Source organism: Phoxinus phoxinus (genome assembly GCF_949152265.1).
Source record: "Phoxinus phoxinus genome assembly, chromosome: 22".
NCBI lineage: Eukaryota > Metazoa > Chordata > Actinopteri > Cypriniformes > Leuciscidae > Phoxinus > Phoxinus phoxinus.
Genome location: NC_136897.1, coordinates 12,207,822 through 12,230,107, shown reverse-complemented (window position 1 = coordinate 12,230,107; position 22,286 = coordinate 12,207,822). Strand labels below are relative to the sequence as shown.

Here is a 22,286-nt window from a genome sequence, read left to right as displayed (position 1 = left end):
TCTTTCACCGTGTCCTCCACTGTACAGTCCGCCGTGACATCCGTATGCTCCATCAATTCTGTATGGTGGACATGGGGTGCAAGTATTCGAACGAAAAGAGCAGGAAGAGATGCGCGTCCTTCCTCCAAAACCGCAGCCATAAACACTGTAGGCTTTGGGTGCAACTGTACCACAATGACGGGGAATGATTATGGTCTCAGGGCACGGTTTGGGGCAGGTTTCAGAGCAGGTCTCAGAGTAAGTCTTCAGACAGGTCTCGGGGCAGGTCTCGGGGAAGGTGAAGGAGCAGGGCTTGGGGCAGGTGTCAGAGCAGGTCTCAGGGCAAGTTTTCAGACAGGTCTCGGGGAAGGTGAAGGAGCAGGGCTTGGGGAAGGTGTCCGAGCAGGTCTCAGAGTAAGTCTTCAGACAGGTCTCGGGGCAGGTCTCGGGGAAGGTGAAGGAGCAGGGCTTGGGGCAGGTGTCCGAGCAGGTCTCAGAGTAAGTCTTCAGACAGGTCTCGGGGCAGGTCTTGGGGAAGGTGAAGGAGCAGGGCTTGGGGCAGATCTCAGAGCAGGTCTCATGGCAAGTCTTCAAACAGGTCTCGGGGAAGGTGAAAGAGCAGGGCTTGGGGCAGGTGTGAGAGCAGGTCTCAGAACAAGTCTTCAGACAGGTCTCGGGGATGGTGAAGGAGCAGGGCTTGGGACAGATCTCAGAGCTGGTCTCAGGGTAAGTCTTCAGACAGGTCTCGGGGATGGTGAAGGAGCAGGGTTTGGGGCAGGTGTCTAAGCAGGTCTCAGAGCAAGTCTTCAGACAGGTCTCAGGGTAAGTCTTCAGACAGGTCTCAGGGTAAGTCTTCAGACAGGTCTCGGGGATGGTGAAGGAGCAGGGCTTGGGGCAGATCTCGGAGCTGGTCTCAGGGTAAGTCTTCAGACAGGTCTCAGGGAAGGTGAAAGAGCAGGGTTTGGGGCAGGTGTCTAAGCAGGTCTCAGAGCAAGTCTTCAGACAGGTCTCAGGGTAAGTCTTCAGACAGGTCTCAGGGTAAGTCTTCAGACAGGTGTCAGGGTAAGTCTTCAGACAGGTCTCAGGGAAGGTGAAGGAGCAGGGCTTGGAGCAGATCTCAGAGCAGGTCTCAGGGCAGGTCTTCAGACAGGTGTCAGGGTATGTGATGGAGCAGGTTTCAGAGCAGGTCTTCAGAGAAGTCTCGGTGCAGGCCTTCGAGCATGACATGGTGGATCAATGCAGAAATGGGATGAATGCAAAAGGGACACGACACAAAAAGTCTTTAGAGTTGTCCTGAAGTATATGGTGCCTTTAAACCAAGCTCTGTCCTGTTATATAGTTAGAGCTCGAGGGCGGCTCTACACTCTGTTGATGGGTGTGTGTGTGTGTGTGTGTGTGTGTGTGTGTGTGTGTGTGTGTGTGTGTGCGTGCGTGCGTGCGTGCATGCGTGCGTGCGTGCGTGCGTGCGTGCGTGCGTGCGTGCGTGCGTGTGTGCGTGCGTGTGTGTGTGTGTGTGTGTGTGTGTGTGTGTGTGTGTGTGTGTGCGTGCACCAGCAGCATTGGTACTCAATTACCAGAGAGTTGAGTTTCCACCCTAATGAGGAAACTGCAAAGGAATGTATGTGTGTGTGTATTTATGTCTGAATAAAAGATGGTGCCCCAGTGGATTAAGCAGAAACTTATGATTAAGTTTAACAATTCATACTCTATGCAGACATAACAAATAGCAGAGTCAGTTCGGGTGGAGTTTAATTTATACACATGACTCAAAGGTCACTGAACAGACTAATGCATTCACAACAAAGACAGTCTTAAGCACAACAAAACTTAATCTTCATGGTAAGGTCAGAGAGGCCTATTAAAATAATTTGATGATAAAACGAGAGTGAATTTTAAAAATGACTTTTGTTGTTGTTTTTACAAGTATCACTGGGGTCTCTTTAGGTCTCCTAAAACATAAAATCAGTCCAAAAAAAAGTCTCAACAGAAAATAAGGCTTAAGTTTGTGATTCCACCAAGGATATTCAAACCTGCTCCATCTAAAAAGTATTTCAATCTTCTTGAGGCTTCATTTCAATACAAGAAATCAGTTTTTTCCAAAGATTTCTCCTCAGAATTTTCTTTTAATATGGAGGCTTATGTGAAACTGTACTGATAAAAATTATTTTGTGGTGAAGTAAATACAACAGAAAAAACCAATGTAATTTACATGAAAACGTTAGTTCAGACAAGAATAAAAAAAACAAAGTAAATTCTAGTAGTAGGCCTACTCAATTCAAGCGTGTAGAAATTAAAGCGTAAATATCAACCTTATAAAATTAAGTAAATTTACTCAACTTTTCTGATACTGGTGTTCCCATCATGCACTGGGCCTTGAATAATTAATGAGGTTTTCCAGCTGTATTTACACTGTTTTATCATTGATCATTTATCACCGATTAGTAACTTGGCATTTTGTGACATTTGGAGTTAATTTTCTACTCAAAATGACACATTCAAACAAAAAAACAATCCATCAAATGTTACCGTCATTGTGTATTGTGTACCAAGTATTGAGGTCTCTGTGTTTTTAAGTGATACGTTCAGATACATAGGACATATTTATTATTAGATGTTTTAAATAAAGCATATACTTTACAAGTGGAGTCTAATTCAATGTGTTATTGTTTAAGTGAAATGTATTGCAAAGGAAAATTTAACTAAATAGTTATTACTCAACCCTCCGAGTTAAAATGACTTATTTTCTTTGTTGCTTTCAGGAAATTAAGTAGAGTTTACTTAATTTCATATGTGAAATTTACGTAATGCAAAATATGCATACAAAAATTAAGTACCTTTAACTTATTGTTTTTTTACTCAGCAAGTTATGCGTGTTTGTCAGATTCAAGACTTAAATCAGCTCATTTTTAAAAACATCAAGCAAGAACGTATCAGGTCATTGACAAGAAACATTTTAAAGTAATATTACGTGTGATTTAAATATATATATTTTTTAATTTAACACACACGTGTTAAACATTGCATTAAACAAGAATGTTTGAAAAACATGCACATCACAGAACAAGAATTATAGAGAAGCAAATTAATAAGAGAAATTTTGTAGCCACAGAAGTATATGCAGGAAAGCAGGTAAAGATTTTTCTTAACTTAGATATTAAGAGGAAAATAACCTATAGACTTTTTTTTATAAAGAACCTGTTAGATAAAAAGACTGCAAAGTGTTTGCATGTTTAAAATGAGGGATCCCTGTAGCATTATTTCATTATCGTATTTGCTCCAGCATAGTTTTCTTCCAGTCAGATGTGTGAAGGCTCGGATACCCGGAAAGCACCAGACAAGAAAAATACCTTGATCATGGGTGTAAATGTGTGACCAGCCTGCAAAATCAAGTAGCCTCATTACACTTAATGACTAATTCAATAATTTAGCTGTTTAGTGAAGGGCACACAAAGCAATGGAATGTCTAGTAATATCTTGACTTACTGTAATAGAACCATGTGTAATTTTATGTGCAATTTTCTTTTTAATGACGTGTGCGTGTGAGTAAAATGAGATTAGGAGACTCACCTGTTAATGGTGGTGCATGCTGTTTATGGTATGTGATCACATACCACAAAAAAGACATAAGACGAAGGCAAATACATTTCTGTTTTCTTCTTTTATTTTGAATCTTATTTTGAATATATTGATATTTAGTAATTATCTGGCCTATAGGTCTATATATATCATATTTATGTATATTTAATGTAGGCTATGTTCAATGTATTAAGAGCCTTTTTGTAAGCTTGTGTGGCTAACTTTTTTCTTTCTTTCAAAAGAGTAGCTTAAATTATACTTGTTTGAAAAGCTTTGGCCACACTGCCATGGTGCATGCTGGGATAGTCATACAGGACTGCAGACATTACCTTTAGGCTTATACAATGAGGCAAATAAAGAAAAGGGTATACAGTACACTAGCTTCATAATATTTAAATTTCACTCATTAAATTAAATTATTTCTCAAACGATCCGGAGAATTCTGGCCTCGCCTCTGATACCACAGATATTTTTTATACTTTTACAATGGGCATGATTCGAAATGTTAAATGGTCCTAAAAAATATTCACACTTGTAGCCTACTCCTGGGCTGCGTAGTGTTCCAGTCCACCTTTAGACACACACTTGTGAACTTGCCTAAGCACTTCCCCTCGGGGGAATCCCTGGCACCATTTTGAAGTGTGTTCCACTTCGTAAAGTGGACGAGGGGAGTTTATGGACAGACCCTCGCTCGCTCCCTCGATTTTGACCGAGGGAGTGGGTCTACTTCATATGTACACTTCAGGCAGCTCCATATACCACAATGCAACACGGTTGTGACGTCACCACAAATATTGTCTAATCACCACCACCACAAACAACTTTGTGATTTATAAATTATCTTTTTATTTTATTTTTAACAACCCATACACACCTATAGGCCTATGTCCTAAACAGTTTGTGAACATGTTAATTAGGTTTATATAATCTCTTTATATTTGTGACAATCTTGTAATTGATCTCGCTTGAGTCACACAGATTTCAATATTCAGCATGCAAAACACAACAATGGTAACAATTAAATTTAATTTAAAGTAAATTATCAAGTACTCTCTACAGGTATTTTTTAGTTCTCTTTTGTGTTAATGAACTATACTAACTAAGTAATCAGTACTACATACTATTTCTATTTCACTTTACTTGTTTTTTTTTATGGCAATCGGTTTCCTGGTATTTTCCTGTAATGTGAACTCTAAAGAGAAGTTAACACAACTAATGATTTTGATTCAGGAGTAGGCTACTTGAGTAGGCTATACTTGATTAACAAGTTGAAGTAAAGTCAACTTATTACATTTTAAAGTGCATAAGAGATCTTACAGGTGTTAAAATATCTTAAATAACCCTTTTATAGCATTGAAGTTCCTCTATTTTCCCCCAAAGCACTTTGAGGTCTCATGGAAATGAAAAGGTGACTCCAGAACCTGAACGGAGTACAATACATCGACGCGGGGACTTTGACCTGCTCCGTCTGCGACCTGTTCACCCCTCCTTAGACGACCTGCATGTTGTCCCGGGCTCCCCCAAAAGCACCATATCGATACCGAACTTAGTGCAGACACCCGATCAACATAGTCCACTGCACCCGGCGAGAGCTGTGAGAATCAGCGCTGAGACTGAATCTGGCTCACAGCGACATCTAGTGTATGAAAACAAAATTCCAGGGAACGATTAGGCAGGGTGAATAAATATTTTTTACAATCTCTTTGGTAGCTACTGTGGAAGGAAAGTGGTAAATTTTCTTTAAAAATATAGGCTACCTTTAAAAAAGGCTATATTAATTCAGCACAATACACTACATGAATGTATAGCTGTTTAACTAGGCGGAGTTTTCCATCTACCATAAGAGTAGGCTAGAATATGCATCTTAATCTTTTCTAGTTAATTTGAATACATCTGGTTAACTTTTTTTATATTTTTTATAAAATGATCTAGTTTAGCCAATTAATAATTTGCTATCTCTATAGTTTTCAGCTGTTTGATCATTAAACATGTACGATTGTATAGGCTATTTGTAAAATATTGACATATAAATTACATTTGGTATGAAAAAATATAAAGCATTGGTGTAAATGTATCTAACAGGGTAGCCATTAAGAACAATTTTAAGAAAAGTAGGCTACTTTATTGTAATAAATGAAGACTGGACTGGATAACTTTATTTGGCCAATAAAGGGCTTTATTTTGAGTTAATTTGTTGTTGCTGCTGTTTATTAGACACCCACAGAATTACTGTTCACACAAAAGACTGAGTCTCGCTGTATCGCTCAGGCTGCACTGCAGTGTCTATTCACAGGCACGATCCCACTACTGATCGACACGGGGACTTTGACCTGCTCCGTCTCCGACCTGGGCCGGTTCGCCCCTCCTTAGACGACCTGGTGGTCCCGGGCTCCCCCAGAAGCACCATATCGATACCGATCTTAGTGAGGACACCCGATCTACATAGTCCACTGCAGTCCAGAACCCCTGAACTCAAGCGATCCTCCAGCCTCAGCCTCCCAGTATCTTGGATCACAGGCGCACGCCACTGCACCCGGCGAGAGCTGTGAGAATCAGCGCTGATACTGAATCTAGTGGCTAACAGCGACATCTAGTGTATGAAAACAAAATACTATAGGGAACGATAGGCGTTTTGAACTAAATGTTTTTACAATCTCTTTGGTATAGCTACTGTTTATGGTAAGTGGTTCATTTTCTTCAAAAAAAAAAAAAAAAAAGCTAAATTAATTCAGCACAATACACAACACGAATGTATAGCTGTTTAACCACATATAGGCCCTAGGCTGAGTTTTCCGTAGCCTATTTATCTTAATCTTTTATAGCTCATTTTAATACATCAGGTTAACTTTTTTTTTTCTTTTTTTTTTTTTTTTAAATTGTCTAGTTTACCCAATTAATCATTTGCTGTATATAGATTTTCAGCTGTTTGATCATTGAACATGTATTATAGGCTATTCGTAAAATATTGACATCTATACATTTGTGATACAGTTGGAAAAAATGTAAAGCATTGGTGTAAATGTATCTAACAGGGTAGCCATTAAGAACAATTGAGTACTTTATTATAATAAATGAAGACTGGATAACTTTATTTGGCCAATAAAGGGCTTTATTTTGTGTTCATTTGTTGTTGCTGCTGTTTATTAGTCAACCAAAGAATTACTGTTCACACAAAAGACTGAGTTTCGCTGTATAGCTCAGGATGCACTGCAGTGTCTATTCACAGGCGCGATCCCACTACTGATCGACAAGGGGACTTTGACCTGCTCCGTCTCCGACCTGGGCCGGTTCGCCCCTCCTTAGACGACCTGGTGGTCCCGGGCTCCCCCAGAAGCACCATATCGATACCGATCTTAGTGAGGACACCCGATCTACATAGTCCACTGCAGTCCAGAACCCCTGAACTCAAGCGATCCTCAAGCCTCAGCCTCCCAGTATCTTGGATTACAGGCGCACGCCACTACACCCGGCGAGAGCTGTGAGAATCAGTGCTGATACTGAATCTAGTGGCTAACAGCGACATCTAGTGTATGAAAACAAAATAGGGAACGATTAGGCGTTTTGAACTAAATATTTTTACAATCTCTTTGGTAGCTACTGTTTATGGTAAGTGGTTCATTTTCTTCAAAAAAAAACTTTAAAAAAGGCTATATTAATTCAGCACAATACACTACATGAATGTATAGCTGTTTAACTAGGCGGAGTTTTCCATCTACCATAAGAGTAGGCTAGAATATGCATCTTAATCTTAGTTAATTTGAATACATCTGGTTAACTTTTTTATATTTTTTATAAAATGATCTAGTTTAGCCAATTAATAATTTGCTATCTCTAGATTTTCAGTTGTTTGATCATTAAACATGTACTATTGTATAGGCTATTTGTAAAATATTGACATCTAAATTACATTTGTGATACAGTATGAAAAAATATAAAGCATTGGTGTAAATGTATCTAACAGGGTAGCCATTAAGAACAATTGAGTACTTTATTATAATAAATGAAGACTAGACTGGATAACTTTATTTGGCCAATAAAGGGCTTTATTTTGAGTTAATTTGTTGTTGCTGCTGTTTATTAGTCAACCACAGAATTACTGTTCACACAAAAGACTGAGTCTCGCTGCATGGCTCAGGCTGCACTGCAGTGTCTATTCAAAGGCGCGATCCCACTACTGATCGACACGGGGACTTTGACCTGCTCCGTCTCCGACCTGGGCCGGTTCGCCCCTCCTTAGACGACATGGTGGACCCGGGCTCCCCCAGAAGCACCATATCGACACCGATCGAAGTGAGGACACCCGATCTACATAGACCACTGCAGTCCAGAACCCCTGAGCTCAAGCGATCCTCAAGCCTCAGCCTCCCAGTATCTTGGATCACAGGCGCGCGCCACTGCACCCGGCGAGAGCTGTGAGAATCAGCGCTGATACTGAATCTAGTGGCTCACAGCGACATCTAGTGTATGAAAACAATTTTACAATCTCTTTGGTAGCTATGTTAAAGGTAAGTGGTACATTTTTTTCAAAAAAAAAATTTGTATTTGCTAAATTATTTTAGCATATTACATTTAAATTATAGCTGTCTAACCACATGTAGGACCTAGCCTGACTTTTTTATCTACCATATGAGCAACCTATTTATCTTAATCTATTCTAATTGGTTAACTTAAAAAAAAAAGATCTTAGTTTAACCAATTAATCATTTGCTTTATAGATTTTCAGCTGTTTGATCAGTATTATATATTTGTAAAATATTTACATCTAAATTACATTTGTGATATTCAGTAGAAAAAATATAACGCATTGGTATAAATTTATCTAACAGGGTAGCTATATAGAAAAATGTGCTTTATTAAAATAAATGAAGAATGGACTGGATTAATTTATTTGGCCAGTAAGGGCTTTATTTTGTGTTCATTCGTTTTTGCTGCTGTTTAGACACCCACAGAATAACTATTCACACAAAAGACTGAGTCTCGCTGTATCGCTCAGGCTGCACTGCAGTGTCTTTTCACAGGCACAATCCCACTACTGATCGACACGGGGACTTTGACCTGCTCCGTCTCCGACCTGGGCCGGTTCGCCCCTCCTTAGACGACCTGGTGGTCCCGGGCTCCCCCAGAAGCACCATATCGATACCGATCTTAGTGAGGACACCCGATCTACATAGTCCACTCCAGTCCAGAACCCCTGAACTCAAGCGATCCTCCAGCCTCAGCCTCCCAGTATCTTGGATCACAGGCGCGCGCCACTGCACCCGGCGAGAGCTGTGAGAATCAGCGCTGATACTGAATCTAGTGGCTAACAGCGACATCTAGTGTATGAAAAAAGTATGTTTGACTATCTCTTTGGTAGCTGGTTACAGGCAAAATGCATTTTTAAACATTAATGCTTTAAGTAATGTAGTGCAATGCACAAAATTAAACAATAGCGAGCGGTGACTTTTTTAATAGGGTATGCTGGGTGATGCGTTATGTCAAAAATGCACCTTTGCACATTGGATGGGTTTATAATAAGCGGGTTCCCTCAGAATGTTAAACATTTTACAATCTCTTTGGTAGCTATATTGTTAAAGTAGTACATTTTCTTCAAAAAAAAATTTTTTACTTGCATAATTAATTTAGCACAATAAGATTAAATGATAGGTGTTTAACCACATGTAGGCCCTATAGCCTGAGTTTTCACTGAGAGTAGGTATTTATAATCTATTCTAGTTCATTTGAATACAACTGGTTAATTTTTCTAAATTAATTAATCATTTAATAATTTGCTATATCTATTTTCAGCTGTTTGATAATAAAACATGTAGGCTATTTGTAAAATATTGACATCTAAATTACATTTGTGAGACAGTATAAAAATATAATGCATATACATTTATAATATACATTTATCTAAAAGGGCATTTAGACTTTTAGTACATTTGGTACATTAAGGGCATTTAGTACATTTAGACTTTATTATAATAAATAAAGAATGGACTGGGTAAATAATTATTTATTTTATTTGTTGTTGCTGCTGTTTATTAGACTCCCACAGAATAACTGTTGAAACAAAAGACCTGCGTCGCTTGCTGGACCAGAATGTTGAGTAGCCTAATGTGGCGCTTAAAGTTTAAAAAAAATAATGACAAATGAGAAAAAACAATGCTCAAGATTGTAGAAAGAAAAACGTGGTGCAGACACGAAATATAGCTTATACTTCCTAAATACTTTAGATTGAAAGTCGTGCTGAGTGACACGAAAAAAAGGGAAATTCGTGTTCACGATCATGAATCGACATAGACTAAATTTCGTGACTTTGTCACGAACTCCCGTGAGACTGTTTATCAACATGTAAATCTGGTCTATCCTTTAAACATGCAAACAGTACTAGCCTATTAATTAGACTAATATGAATACATAAATCATATTTAATAAATAAAGTGGATCGATAAAGTTAAAATAACCTCTCAACTATGAAATAGGAACTCTAATTCATATAACATAATCACAAGGTGTTTTATCATTGATTCATACATTCCATTAAAATATAGAAACAGAGACAAAAATATTGGGGTCGAATTTTATTAAAGGTCATGACTCATGATGCATAATTATGACTCTTCAGTCAGAATATCAATTGTTGAAATATCAATTAAAATACATATTTTTTATTTTTTAAACAAATGGACTCTTAAACATAGTCAAAATTTACTTTCTGCAGATTTCCAAGCTACCTGTTTTAACATGAAATACATCAAGACAGAAAATAAAACTGTGCTTCTCAACTTAACTTGTAAGACTGTCAATACAGAATGTTTAATATAGATTCATTACAACCTCATTCAATTCTTTGTTTACATTTGATGTTGTTCATATGGCTTGTTTACATTTGACTAATGTTTAGACTGGATGGTGTTGCACACAGAAACACCTCACCTGAAAGGGAGAGAAAAAAAGATAATTAAATAATGTACAATCTGAAGCTGGCCCAAATAACCCCCACAGCCACAAAATAAGAGAGATTTTATTTACCCTGTCCTTGAGTCCTGTAAGAGGGGAAAATGATTAGTCCATTAGTGAAGTCTTTTCAGACGAAAACATCATGCAACACCCATTTCCCCATCCTTGTGTTGTTCAGTTGTTTAAAAATAAAAAGATGAACTTACTGAATGCCCTGATTATCCAGGAGGCACCTGTAAGTGGCGATCTCCTGCTCCAGACGGCTCTTGATGTCCAGCAGTACAGCATAGTCTCTGCCCTGCTGCTCAATGCCAGAGCGCACCTGACAAAGCTCTGCCTCCAATGAGTTGATATGCTTCTGAAAGCCTGCTAGCATAGCGCTGTACCTAGCCTCTGTTTCCCTCAGGGAGCACCCCAGTGCTTCTTTCTGTGTGGGTGAAGACAAGAGGCAGAAGGAATAAAGGATTCCTATACAATTTCAAGATAATTCCTCCTCCTATCTCACCAAAGTCTTTTTAAGGCATGCCAGTTCACTCAGGGGCCATATTCATAACAGACCCGAAATATAACTATGACATAAAAGTCTGTGAGTGTGTGATCATCAGTGGTTTAGTGTATGATACCCAGTTTTTCTCTTTAAACATTTACGATATAGTTTATGATGCAGTGTTTTCAAATCTGTTCAAATTTCAACAGTCGGATATTCTAGCTCAAATCACATAAACAATGATATTTTTCAGGCTAGTTTAGCTAATGAACGTGTTAAACATGAATTTCTCACCATGCTGATCTGAGACTGTAGCTCGATCTCAAGACACTGCAAGGTACGCCGCAAATCTGAGATCTGTGACCTAGAGGTTTCTAGGCACTCTGTGTGGCAGGCCACATCTTTGCACAGTTGTGCCGTCTTAAAGAGAGTAAGAAACACACACAACATGAGAACTATAATAATTTGTAATGCAAACTGTCACAATGTACTGTTTACTGTTTTAATATCAAATGTCTGCCACTATATATGATGGCAAATTAGGATTCACCTCTAGATGAATCAAAGAAACAGAGGCTGAAGTCTCACCTTCTCATTGAACCAGCACTCATGTTCTCTGCGGTGTTTATCTATGATGGTCTCATAATGACAACGGATGTCTTCCAAAACCTTGTTCAGGTCTTGCTGAGGAGCGGCATCCACTTCCACACACACTCTTGTGTTTGTCAACTGACACAGTAGTGCTTCCATATCCTGTAACAACACATGACTCATGCATCAGGTCTTATATCTCATTTACACACGGCTCCTGAATTTTCATTTAATTGCAAGTTCTTTCTAAGCACACCTTGCTCATAACTCAAGCTGTCAAGACCACGTTTAATCTGCTACAGGCAAACTAACCTCCTTGTAGTTCTTCTTCAAACACGCTAGATCTTCCAGCAGAGTCTCAATCTGGATCTCCAGGTCGGCCTTTGACAGGATCATCTGGTCCAGCAAGCGACGCAGGTTGGCGATGTCAGCCTCCACACTCTGCCGCACTGCTAACTCATGCTCATATCTAATTGGTAGAGTGGCAGGATGGGGAATATACAATCATGTTTAGCAATCTGTACAATACAATCTGTTAAGATGCTAAAGCTACCAAACTGGTTACAGAGGAATATATTTAAGAGAACACACTTCATCCTGAAGTCATCAGCAGCCAGTTTAGAGTTGTCGATCTGCAGGAGGATGTTGGTGTTGTGGATTGTAGCAGCTCCAATCTACAATGTAGAACATTGATATAAAAATATATTAATAGACTAGAGCATACTTACGTTTTTCATAATTTCATCCCTTATGAAAGTACACGTGTACCTTTTCCTTCAGGCAATTGATGGTGTTCCAGTGGCAACTGTAGTCCCTCAGGCAGATCGGCGCCTTCTTCTCATAGTACTCGCGGATCTGCCCCTCCAAAGTGGCATTGGCAGCCTCCAGGCAACGCACCTTCTCCAGGTAGGACGCCAGACGGTCATTCAGGCTCTGCATGGTGGTCTTCTCATTCAGCTGGTTGTAGTCACAGTTCCCAAACATGGTTCCCACTCCTCCATTGTTCAGTCTGCCACTACGTCCAAATCCTCCACCAATTTTGCAACGCAGATCTGGGTAGCAACCAACGCTGCGATAACAGGAGGAAGAGATGCGAGTGTTTCCTCCAAAATCATAGCCACACACACTGTAGGCTTTAGGTTTACAGGTAGTTATTGTACCACAGCTAATTGGAGTAACTATGGATTTTGAGGTCATGGTCTTGGGACCGTGGCAGGATGACGTACGCATAGAGAATGACATGGTGGATAAATGCAGAAATGAGATGGATCCAGAGAGGACACTGAAGGAAACCGGTAGATTGTCCTGGCGAGGATGGCACCTTTGAGCTTGGCTCTGACCTCTTATAGAGATGGAAACCCAGGGCGGGTCCTGCACTTTGTCGATGGGAGGAGGTGTAGGGTGTGTGTGAAAGTGGTTTGTGCCAGTTTTACGCCCTTTGTCGGTTAAGAGCTGAAAAAAAGAGTTCATGCAATTTAAGGTTATGCAAGGATGGTGAATTTATGACACAAATCTTGATTTATGAAATTCTTCCACACCTGATGTTGTCAGATTTTCCAATGTATTGTTTTGTGGGAATTGAATGTCATTTTTGGTTATTTGTTGTCCATTTAAAATGATTTATCTCCTTTATTCATTTTATATATTTTCTCCCAGTGTTAGGTGTGTAATTGAGTTAATACTATAAGCAAATGGTTTGTCCCGCTAAAACTATGGGCTACTGTACTCTTAAAAAGTTAGAATGGAAATGTCAAAATATCTGCTGCACTGTCACTTAGTAAAATGTTGTTCTGTTCATGAGTGCCAGAAGTCATAGTTTTATGTAACAGGCATGTGACCAAAATTGGTTGGCCAGTTTCTTTGCAGTGTGATATAAAAGAGATTAAAAACACATTGATGGCGTGCAAATGTTAATTTTTATACCAACATTTTCGCCACTATTTTACACTGTAAAAAATATAAAAAATATATTTTCATGATTTGTTATCACAACATTTTTACTATTGTCAAATCGAGATATCGAGATAATTTATGTGGTTCAGATAACATAATATTTTGAGTTTCTGTTGATCAAACCAATCTCCTTTGTTGTATTAACTCAAATATTAACTTAAAATTGTAAGTTTACTCACTTTATTTTGATAAAGTTAAACCAACAATATTTTTTTACATTGTATAAGGTGGGAATTTCATATGAATTTGTATCAATGAGTCATAGCAGATTGTAAAAAACTTTTGAGATTTGAGGTTTGACCTCAAATTTGCCAAACCGTAAAATAGTTAGGAAATGCCATGAGATTGAAATTTCAACATTCTTGGATGCCGCAATAGGTTTCACTGAGAGAATCACAGATTTTGTTAAGAAATTCTCAAATGCAAATATTTCACAGCAAATACAACTGTGAACACAACTTCAGTTCACCATGCAGTATTCTGTAGGTTTTGTTATTGCTAACAATCCATGTTGCATTTGATCCATTCTGTAAGCCATTGCAATAGTAAATCTTCATTATCAAAAAATAAGACAATATTTTCATATTTATGGAGTTGTGTGGGTGTGTCATGGGTAACGTCCAAAACTGAAGCTTTCTTTGATGTGCACAAGTGTAGGGCGGAGCAAATAAGTTGAACTCTTTACTGCCTATAATCACTATAAGTTATAGGCCTACATGTGAATTAAACATGGGGCCATGCCCTTCATCATCACAGTATATGCTAAGTCCTATCTGGCTGAGCATATGTGCTGACTGAATGAAGTGAAGTCATATGGTTTCACCCCACCATAAGATTAAGTTGATAACACTTACTAATACGTGATCTTTTAAAATGTCTCACCTAAGCACCTGCTGTTATTTGGCTATTTGTAAATGGCCAGTTTCCATTATAGTGACATTAGAGAAAAGTATAGCCTCACCCATGAATTAAGCTTATGACTGAGTGTACTTTCATAATAGTTTTGAATATTATAATTTATCACTCATTAGGTTGTTAGGAGTCCTATCCTTAGATTAAGGAAGTGTCTTTAATTTAGTCTATTGTGTGCTGGTTATAGCAATAGTAGGCTAGTACAGATTAAAATCAAAAGTTAAAAGTTTTTAATTCAAATTAAAAAGATTAGCAAAATTGTATTGATGCTTTAACACACCCTGATAGTGAGTTGGTTGAAACTACAGTCAGAATATTGTATGTACTTGATATTAACACAGTTTAGGGATAGGCCTACATATTTCTAAACTATAAAATCAGTTAAAAGTGAAAATATTATAAACGTTTGAGATGGCACAAAAAAACAGGCCATATACAGACAGAGAAATAAAATGTGCTACAAAACATCTGCATCTCCCCATCAAACGGTACATTTATTCTGTTACGTTCAGTTAGTTAGGTTCATTTTCATAGACTTTTAGTTTTGTTTTCATCAGACACTTGTTATTTGTCTTTGTTTCCCGCCACTCGTCTGTTTCCATGGACATAAATCATCACAGCTCATAATTTATTTCACCACCATGTGTATTTTAGTTCCTCACATTTACTCTTGGTAGGTTGTTGTTCGTGTGTATAGTGCTATTACATGAACACTATGCCGTTTACGTTTGTATCAGTCTTCAGTCCATCCTCATCTTCTTCATCTTCAAAACTCTTCAGACAGTATTAATGCTTGACACTAGCATTCAATGAGCAAATCTAACAAAATATATATATGTTTAAATCCAAAACGTTGCGTTTATTATATAACCATTTACTATGCCTTATAATTGTTTGGATAGGCTACTATACGGAGTTTTTGAATGCCTGAATCTGATTGGTTGACGGACTTTTAAGGTGTGCTATTATTTTCAGGGAAACGCACGGCTAAAGTAGTTCCAGGCAGGTCTTGACCCCATTACAGTTTAATTTAATTTAGCGTAGTTAACTGTAATAACGGAAAATAGGATACAATTCATAACAAGAAAAAACATGTAGCCCCATGCGCTTGATCTGCCATTTTCGATGTCTAACTTCAGTCAATGGAAACGTGCAGTTTAATTTTAATAAATAAAGTAGGCCTATATAAATAAAGTAGGCCTATATAGTCATATCTATAATCAATAGAAAAGTAAACTGAATATATAAATACATTGATAGTCCTGCTGCCCGGGTTTTCGTTAATTAGCCTATTGCAGATAATATAACAAATAAATAAATATGAATAGGCCTAGGGTCCGTGTATCATCCGATCATTTCATTTCCTATTTGGAATGGAATAACGAGGAATGAAAAAACAGCTCGTTTATTCGTTTTTTTGTTTAGTTTAAAAAACGAAAAATTAGATTTTGGCTCGAATTTTCATTTTTCGTTTGTGGTTTACAAATCGGTTTATGGGTTCGATATTTCGTCCGCGCATGTGGGCGGCGCTGAAACGCCCCTTTCATCTGATTGGTCAAACCGCTCCGCCTTCAGTACGAGCTTTTCTTTCTGTCGGCAGAATAAGAGTCAGTACGAGTGCGGCACTAACATTATTGCACTTTGATAAAATAATGTCTGAAACCACCACTCATTTTCAAGTTACTATGCACAATATTTGAAGCAGAAATATGTTCCAGCGACCCCATTAATGTGAGCTACAGTAGGCTATGACAGATTATTTTAGCATGATGTATTTCTCATTGATAGTGCAAATAGTTCCGTCTCTTTGGATAAAAGGGAAGTGGAAATAAAAACCAATAATAGGCTGAACTGTAGGCTACTATTATATGTAACACAATTATAATGTGTAACATTTACCACTCTACTAATTTAGTAATTTTGAAAATTGAATAGAAATAAAGTTTATATTTATGAATGTAAGCATGTGTAGCCTACTCAGTTCACATGAAAAGAAAGAGAAAGAAAAGAGAGAAGCTAAAATCAGTGAACGTTAATACTGTCAAAATTAGCAGGGTTTGGGATTGATTAAAATCATGTCGGTTGAAGAGCACAGCATACCTTTAAAATGTTATTAGTTTTATTATAAACTAATACGATTTTATTACATTCTGAATTGGTCAATGTTTCTCTGAGTTGTCTTCATTATGTTGACTTGAGAAAGCCATGCAGCATATTTTAAACATTATTATTATTTATTATGAGAAATTGACTCCGCCTAGTGCTTCACTTTAATGCTTCACCAAACTCAGCTCAGACCTCCAGACTGGTCTGACTCGCTTATATCATTTATAACCCTTTATATCCTGTCTATGTTTATAACTGGTCAGACATACTTTCCCAAAAAATCCATTGACTTGCATTATCTGAGCAATGAAGGCCGTAATAGTTCATGCTCTCCACTAGAGGGGGCGACAGGATAATACGTCTTTTCTACTCTCTTTTCCTGTTTGCATCAGTTTAAATGACAAATAAATGCATGAATTTCATTCATAAATAGGCCATATCTGTGTATGAGAACAAGCTTTACACTTCAAGCTGTACAACTAATTAAAACTTGAACCCTACTTCAAAGTTTGCCACTCTAAGATGTTGTTATTCACACTGTTTTTTGCGTTTAAATTTGTCCATCTGGAACTTTTATTTGTCATGAGCTCTATATTTTAAGATATACTAGAAAAAATATGATTCAACAACACAAGCTCTGTTTTTACTCAGCAAATTTGTTTTCCTTTTAAGTAGGCTATAGCCTACAAGTTGCCATGGCTTGCCATGTTCTGTTTAGGCTATTGTAGTTTGTAATACTTGTGCCTAAATTTATATAGGCCTAACACATTTAAAATTCTGTCCGTCTGTCTGTCTGTCTGTCTGTCTGTCTGTCTGTCTGTCTGTCTGTCTGTCTGTCTGTCTGTCTGTCTGTCTATCTGTCTGTCTGTCTGTCTGTCTGTCTGTCTGTCTGTCTGTCTGTCCGGACTTTTATGCACAAACATTTATGCACAAATAATCTTAAATAACAGTTTAAAAAAGGTGGTCTGCCATATTTCTCAAAGGAAGCGGTCGTTGGCATTATACGAGGACATTCTGAATATTAGCCTATAAAATTAGCTGTCTTAAAAATGCGGATTGATCATTGCAGTTATTCCAGACGCCTCGATCCCGGTGCTATTCGTAGCCTATTGAAATTGTATAATTACGGATTATGAACAGATGTTTTACACAACAAGGATATATTCCCATTGGGTTGTTGGGTTTTCATGTTTTATGGGAACCATAATGATTTTATACTGTACACACTGTGTTATCCCCTAAGTCTAACGTAGCTAACAGTTAGGCCATCTACGGACATCTAATGTTAAGGACATGGTACAGTTCAGCCTATATGTTGATTTTTATTTCCACTTCCCTTTTATCCAAAGAGACGGAACTATTTGCACTATCAATGAGAAATACATCATGCTAAAATAATCTGTCATAGCCTACTGTAGCTCACATTAATGGGGTCGCTGGAACATATTTCTGTTTCAAATATTGTGCATAGTAACTTAAAAGTGAGTGGTGGTTTCAGACATTATTTTATCAAAGTGCAATAATGTTAGTGCCGCACTCGTACTGACTCTTATTCTGCCGACAGAAAGAAAAGCTCGTACTGAAGGCGGAGCGGTTTGACCAATCAGATGAAAGGGGCGTTTCAGCGCCGCCCACATGCGCGGACGAAATATCGAACCCATAAACCGATTTGTAAACCACAAACGAAAAATGAAAATTCGAGCCAAAATCTAATTTTTCGTTTTTTAAACTAAACAAAAAAACGAATAAACGAGCTGTTTTTTCATTCCTCGTTATTCCATTCCAAATAGGAAATGGTTAAAAGGGCTTTGTGTTTGGTCCGTGTACGTTTTGATAGTTTGTTTTTTCGTTTGAACCAAAAAACAAAATAACGAGAAACCACCTTATTTTCGTTTGTCGTTTGAAACCAAAAACAAAGAAACGGTCAAAAAAGAGCCGTTCTCCCGTTTTTGGTTTCTGAATCCAAAAACGAAAAACGTCTAAACCAAATACAAATAACGGTCCGATTTTGTTTTTTGGAAATTCCTTTTTTCATTTCTTCGTTTGAAGATCGCCTTAAAAGAAAGATAGGTTGGCCACGTGACCCGAAAATAATAGTAAATATAGCCTATCAAAATAAAAGCCTAGCTTTTAGAACGGTCATAATATGCAGCACCAACGTTATATACCAGAGTAACGTTGGAAGAAGAAAAAAATCAATCAATAAATAGGCTTATATAAACCTGGACCGAAAAAAGTATGTTAGCAACAGTAGTTTATTACAGTGGTTTAATATCGTGCCTATACACATCACCACATTTAATGAGCGCCTCGTTTGGTTCAATACAGGTGGTATGTAATATAGGTTAAGAACTTATTGTGTGTGCAGAGTTGTTACTGTTAGCGCTAGGGCTAGGCTATATTATATAATTCAATTAATATTTATTGTGGCTTCCACCGTAAGGGTGCATGGGAAAATAACAAAATATTCAGACGCCTACCGTAGGCTACGGTGACGCATTGCTGTCACATAAATATTATTTTTTTCCGCTCAATTGTCATAATAATGAGATGCTATGTCGTTAAAACGTCATATTTTCTTGGCCTTATAAGGACATGTGTAGTCCTGGTTTCTAAACCATTGTCTCTCGAAGATGCCAACAAGTCATGTATAAAATATGCCTTTATCCACATAAAACTGATCGCCTATCATGTCTTTATCATACATCTACGTTCAAAAAGCTGAAGAAATAGCAGCCCCCAATAGCAGCAGCGTTTAGAAACCCTTTTATTATAAAGAAAATAAAGGTGGCTCTTAACGTGTCTTTCTATGAGGATGGCATTGCGGTGCAGCAAATCCTTTAAATGGTAGCCTATTCAATGCAAAACAAAAAACGAAAAATATAAGTTGCCAATAAAATTAACAAATTATTGTGGCATTAGCCCACAACCAATATTTATTTTAAAGCCTAAACGAATTTATTTAAAGAAAAACACCAGCGCATCTGTATGCAGTGTTTCAGCCGCCCTTTTCAAACTGGCGCAAAAAATCCAACAGAATTTGATTTGTTAAACATGAAGAGTAGGCTATGGCATTATCCGTCTGGCATGGCCGCTCGCTCTAACATTAACCAAGTAAAATGTTTGCTATTTAAGCGCATTAAGCGCATATCCGAGTGTTTGTGCGGAGTGTGGAGCGCGCACTGCATGACATGGAGGCGCCGGTGCCATCACTCGCATTTTCCTATCAACAGTGGAAACAACTTAAAATAGGCCTACTCCATAATTTCTGGTCATACAGAAAAGAATAATACATCAGTCGTAACTACTTTTATTTGTGTAAACTCACAAGAACAAGAAAACGTTGTGCTTTTGTAAAATAAAATAAAACGAACAGGGTGTGCTTTCATGATCTTTGTGAATTGGAGCGTGTCTCAAAAATGAACTGAAAAACAGTGTATAGACAAGCCTCACAGACATGAGAAATATAGCTATCTATAGCCTATTTAAAGCTTATAAAAAAATGTCCACCAACGAAAAAAATCCAATCGAAAGCAAATAGGCTGATGTAATCCTGTCAGAATGAAAGGCGCATAGGCTAAATTACAGCGGAGATGTATGGAGATATGTTTGCAGGCAGCCTACACTGATTTAGAAAAGACTAGTTCATTAATAAACAATTAAAATGCTTCGTTATTTTTTCAGACACATTTATTATCATTAGCCTACTTTTGCCGGTGCTTTGTGGCAAATTGTATGCATGCGCTTGAGCGCGGAATATAGCCTATGCACCCAGGATTGAATAAACGCGCGATTAGTCCTAATTACTTAAATTAATGACTAGAAAAATCTTTAGTCTATCTATGGCAACTCTAATCAATAGCCTACATTTAATATTTGACATTAAGTAGTCAGCTCTTTACATTAAATTAGTTGAGTAAGCATAATTAGTGAACTAATAAAATAATAAAATAAAGTTTAAATTAAGATACTAACCATTAGCCTATATATAGCTAACATTGCTTATTCCACCACACAAAGGACTGTTTATAAGGTGACCATACATGTGAAGATTGTAGGCTGTATCTTGAAGATTATTGTATTTTATTGTATCTTCTGTTATAAAGACGAAGATTTACATTTCGTTAATTTTACATAATAAGAACAACACAATGTTGTAGAAAATAAACAACTTAGGCTATGTTTTGTTAGATGTGTTTTGTTTAATTATATCTCTAGGTAATATAGCCTATTAACAAAAATAAATTATATAAAAAAAAACTTATAGGCTAGGCCTATATAAATATATTTTAAAAAAAGGGCGTCATTGATTAATTTTGCCTGATTGGGGGCTGCTACTATTTGCTTTTAAAGCTTTTTGAACGTAGATGTAGGCTATGATAAAGACATGATAGGCGATCAGTTTTATGTGGATAAATCATAGGAGATAAATGCATATTTTGTATGACTACATGTCCTTGGGGGAAAAATATATATTTATGTGACAGCAATGCATCACCGTATAGCCTACGGTAGGCGTCTGAATATTTAGTTATTTTTCCACCATTACGGTGGAAACCACAATAAATATTAATTTAATTATATAATATAGCGCTAACAGTAACAACTCTGCACACACAATAAGTTCTTAACCTATATTACCAACTGTATTGAACCAAATGCGCTCATTAAACGTGGTGATGTGTATAGGCACGATATTAAACCACTGTTGCTAACATATTTTTTTCGGTCCAGGTTTATATAAGCCTATTTATTTATTGATTTTTTTTCTTCTTCCAACGTTACTCTGGTATAACGTTGGTGCTGCATATTATGACCGCTCTAAAAGCTTGGCTTTTATTTTGATAGGCTATATTTACTATTATTTTCAGGTCACGTGGCCAACCTATCTTTCTTTTAAGGCGATCTTCAAACGGAGAAATGAAAAAAGGAATTTCCAAAAACCAAAATCGGACCGTTATTTGTATTTGGTTTAGACGTTTTTCGTTTTTGGATTCAGAAACCAAAAACGGGAGAACGGCTCTTTTTGGACCGTTTCTTTGTTTTTGGCTTCAAACGACAAACGAAAATAAGGTGGTTTCTCGTTATTTTGTTTTTTGGTTCAAACGAAAAAACAAACTATCAAAACGTACACGGACCGTGTTTCGTTTATTTGGCTATAACCTACTGTCAATAGGCTAATAGAAAAAAAGAATTAACGAATCAATTCAAACGAATGAATTAATAAATTAAATAATATTGACGCACATGCCCCTCCTCTCTCTCTCTCTCTCTCTCTCTCTCTCTCTCTCTCTCTCTCTCTCTCTCTCTCTCTCTCTCTCTCTCTCTTTAATAACCACCATAGCTCTAAAATGAGTCCTGCACACAAGAGCGTTTTAATGACAAAAACTAGAAAAACGTCTTGAAATACATTACCTGAACAATGTTTCGAGGTGTGTAAAAATAATTGACTGAATAATCCACACCCTTTCTAATAATTCACCATTCGTCAATTATTCCTCAGCAAGCTAATTCTTTATTAAAGAATATTCAAAATAAAATAAAATATAGGCCAATTTTTTTTTTTTTTTTTGCTCAGTACTGAGAAATTGGAACTGTGAGACTGTGATTCAGTCAGTGCTTTTAGTGCTCTAGTTGTTTGTTGTGGTCATTGCACATGCTCCATGAGCCAGATGTTAGTAGATAATTCTGACCTGTCTGAGATATGTTAGTTGGGAAGTCAAGATCATGTTACAAA

At 37.4% G+C, this 22,286-nt stretch overlaps 1 protein-coding gene across 1 annotated transcript; it reads right to left on the bottom strand.

The window, feature by feature from the left end:
* Positions 1 to 10,110: 10,110 nt before the first annotated feature.
* On the bottom strand, positions 10,111 to 12,820 carry LOC306990409 (keratin, type I cytoskeletal 19-like; the record flags this gene model as incomplete). Its single annotated transcript, XM_079597204.1, has 7 exons — positions 10,111 to 10,476; positions 10,703 to 10,927; positions 11,282 to 11,407; positions 11,576 to 11,740; positions 11,891 to 12,047; positions 12,170 to 12,252; positions 12,347 to 12,820. 6 exons carry the CDS (start codon positions 12,818 to 12,820, stop codon positions 10,703 to 10,705), a joined length of 1,230 nt encoding a protein of 409 aa, XP_079453330.1. The 3' UTR covers positions 10,111 to 10,476.
* Positions 12,821 to 22,286: the final 9,466 nt, after the last annotated feature.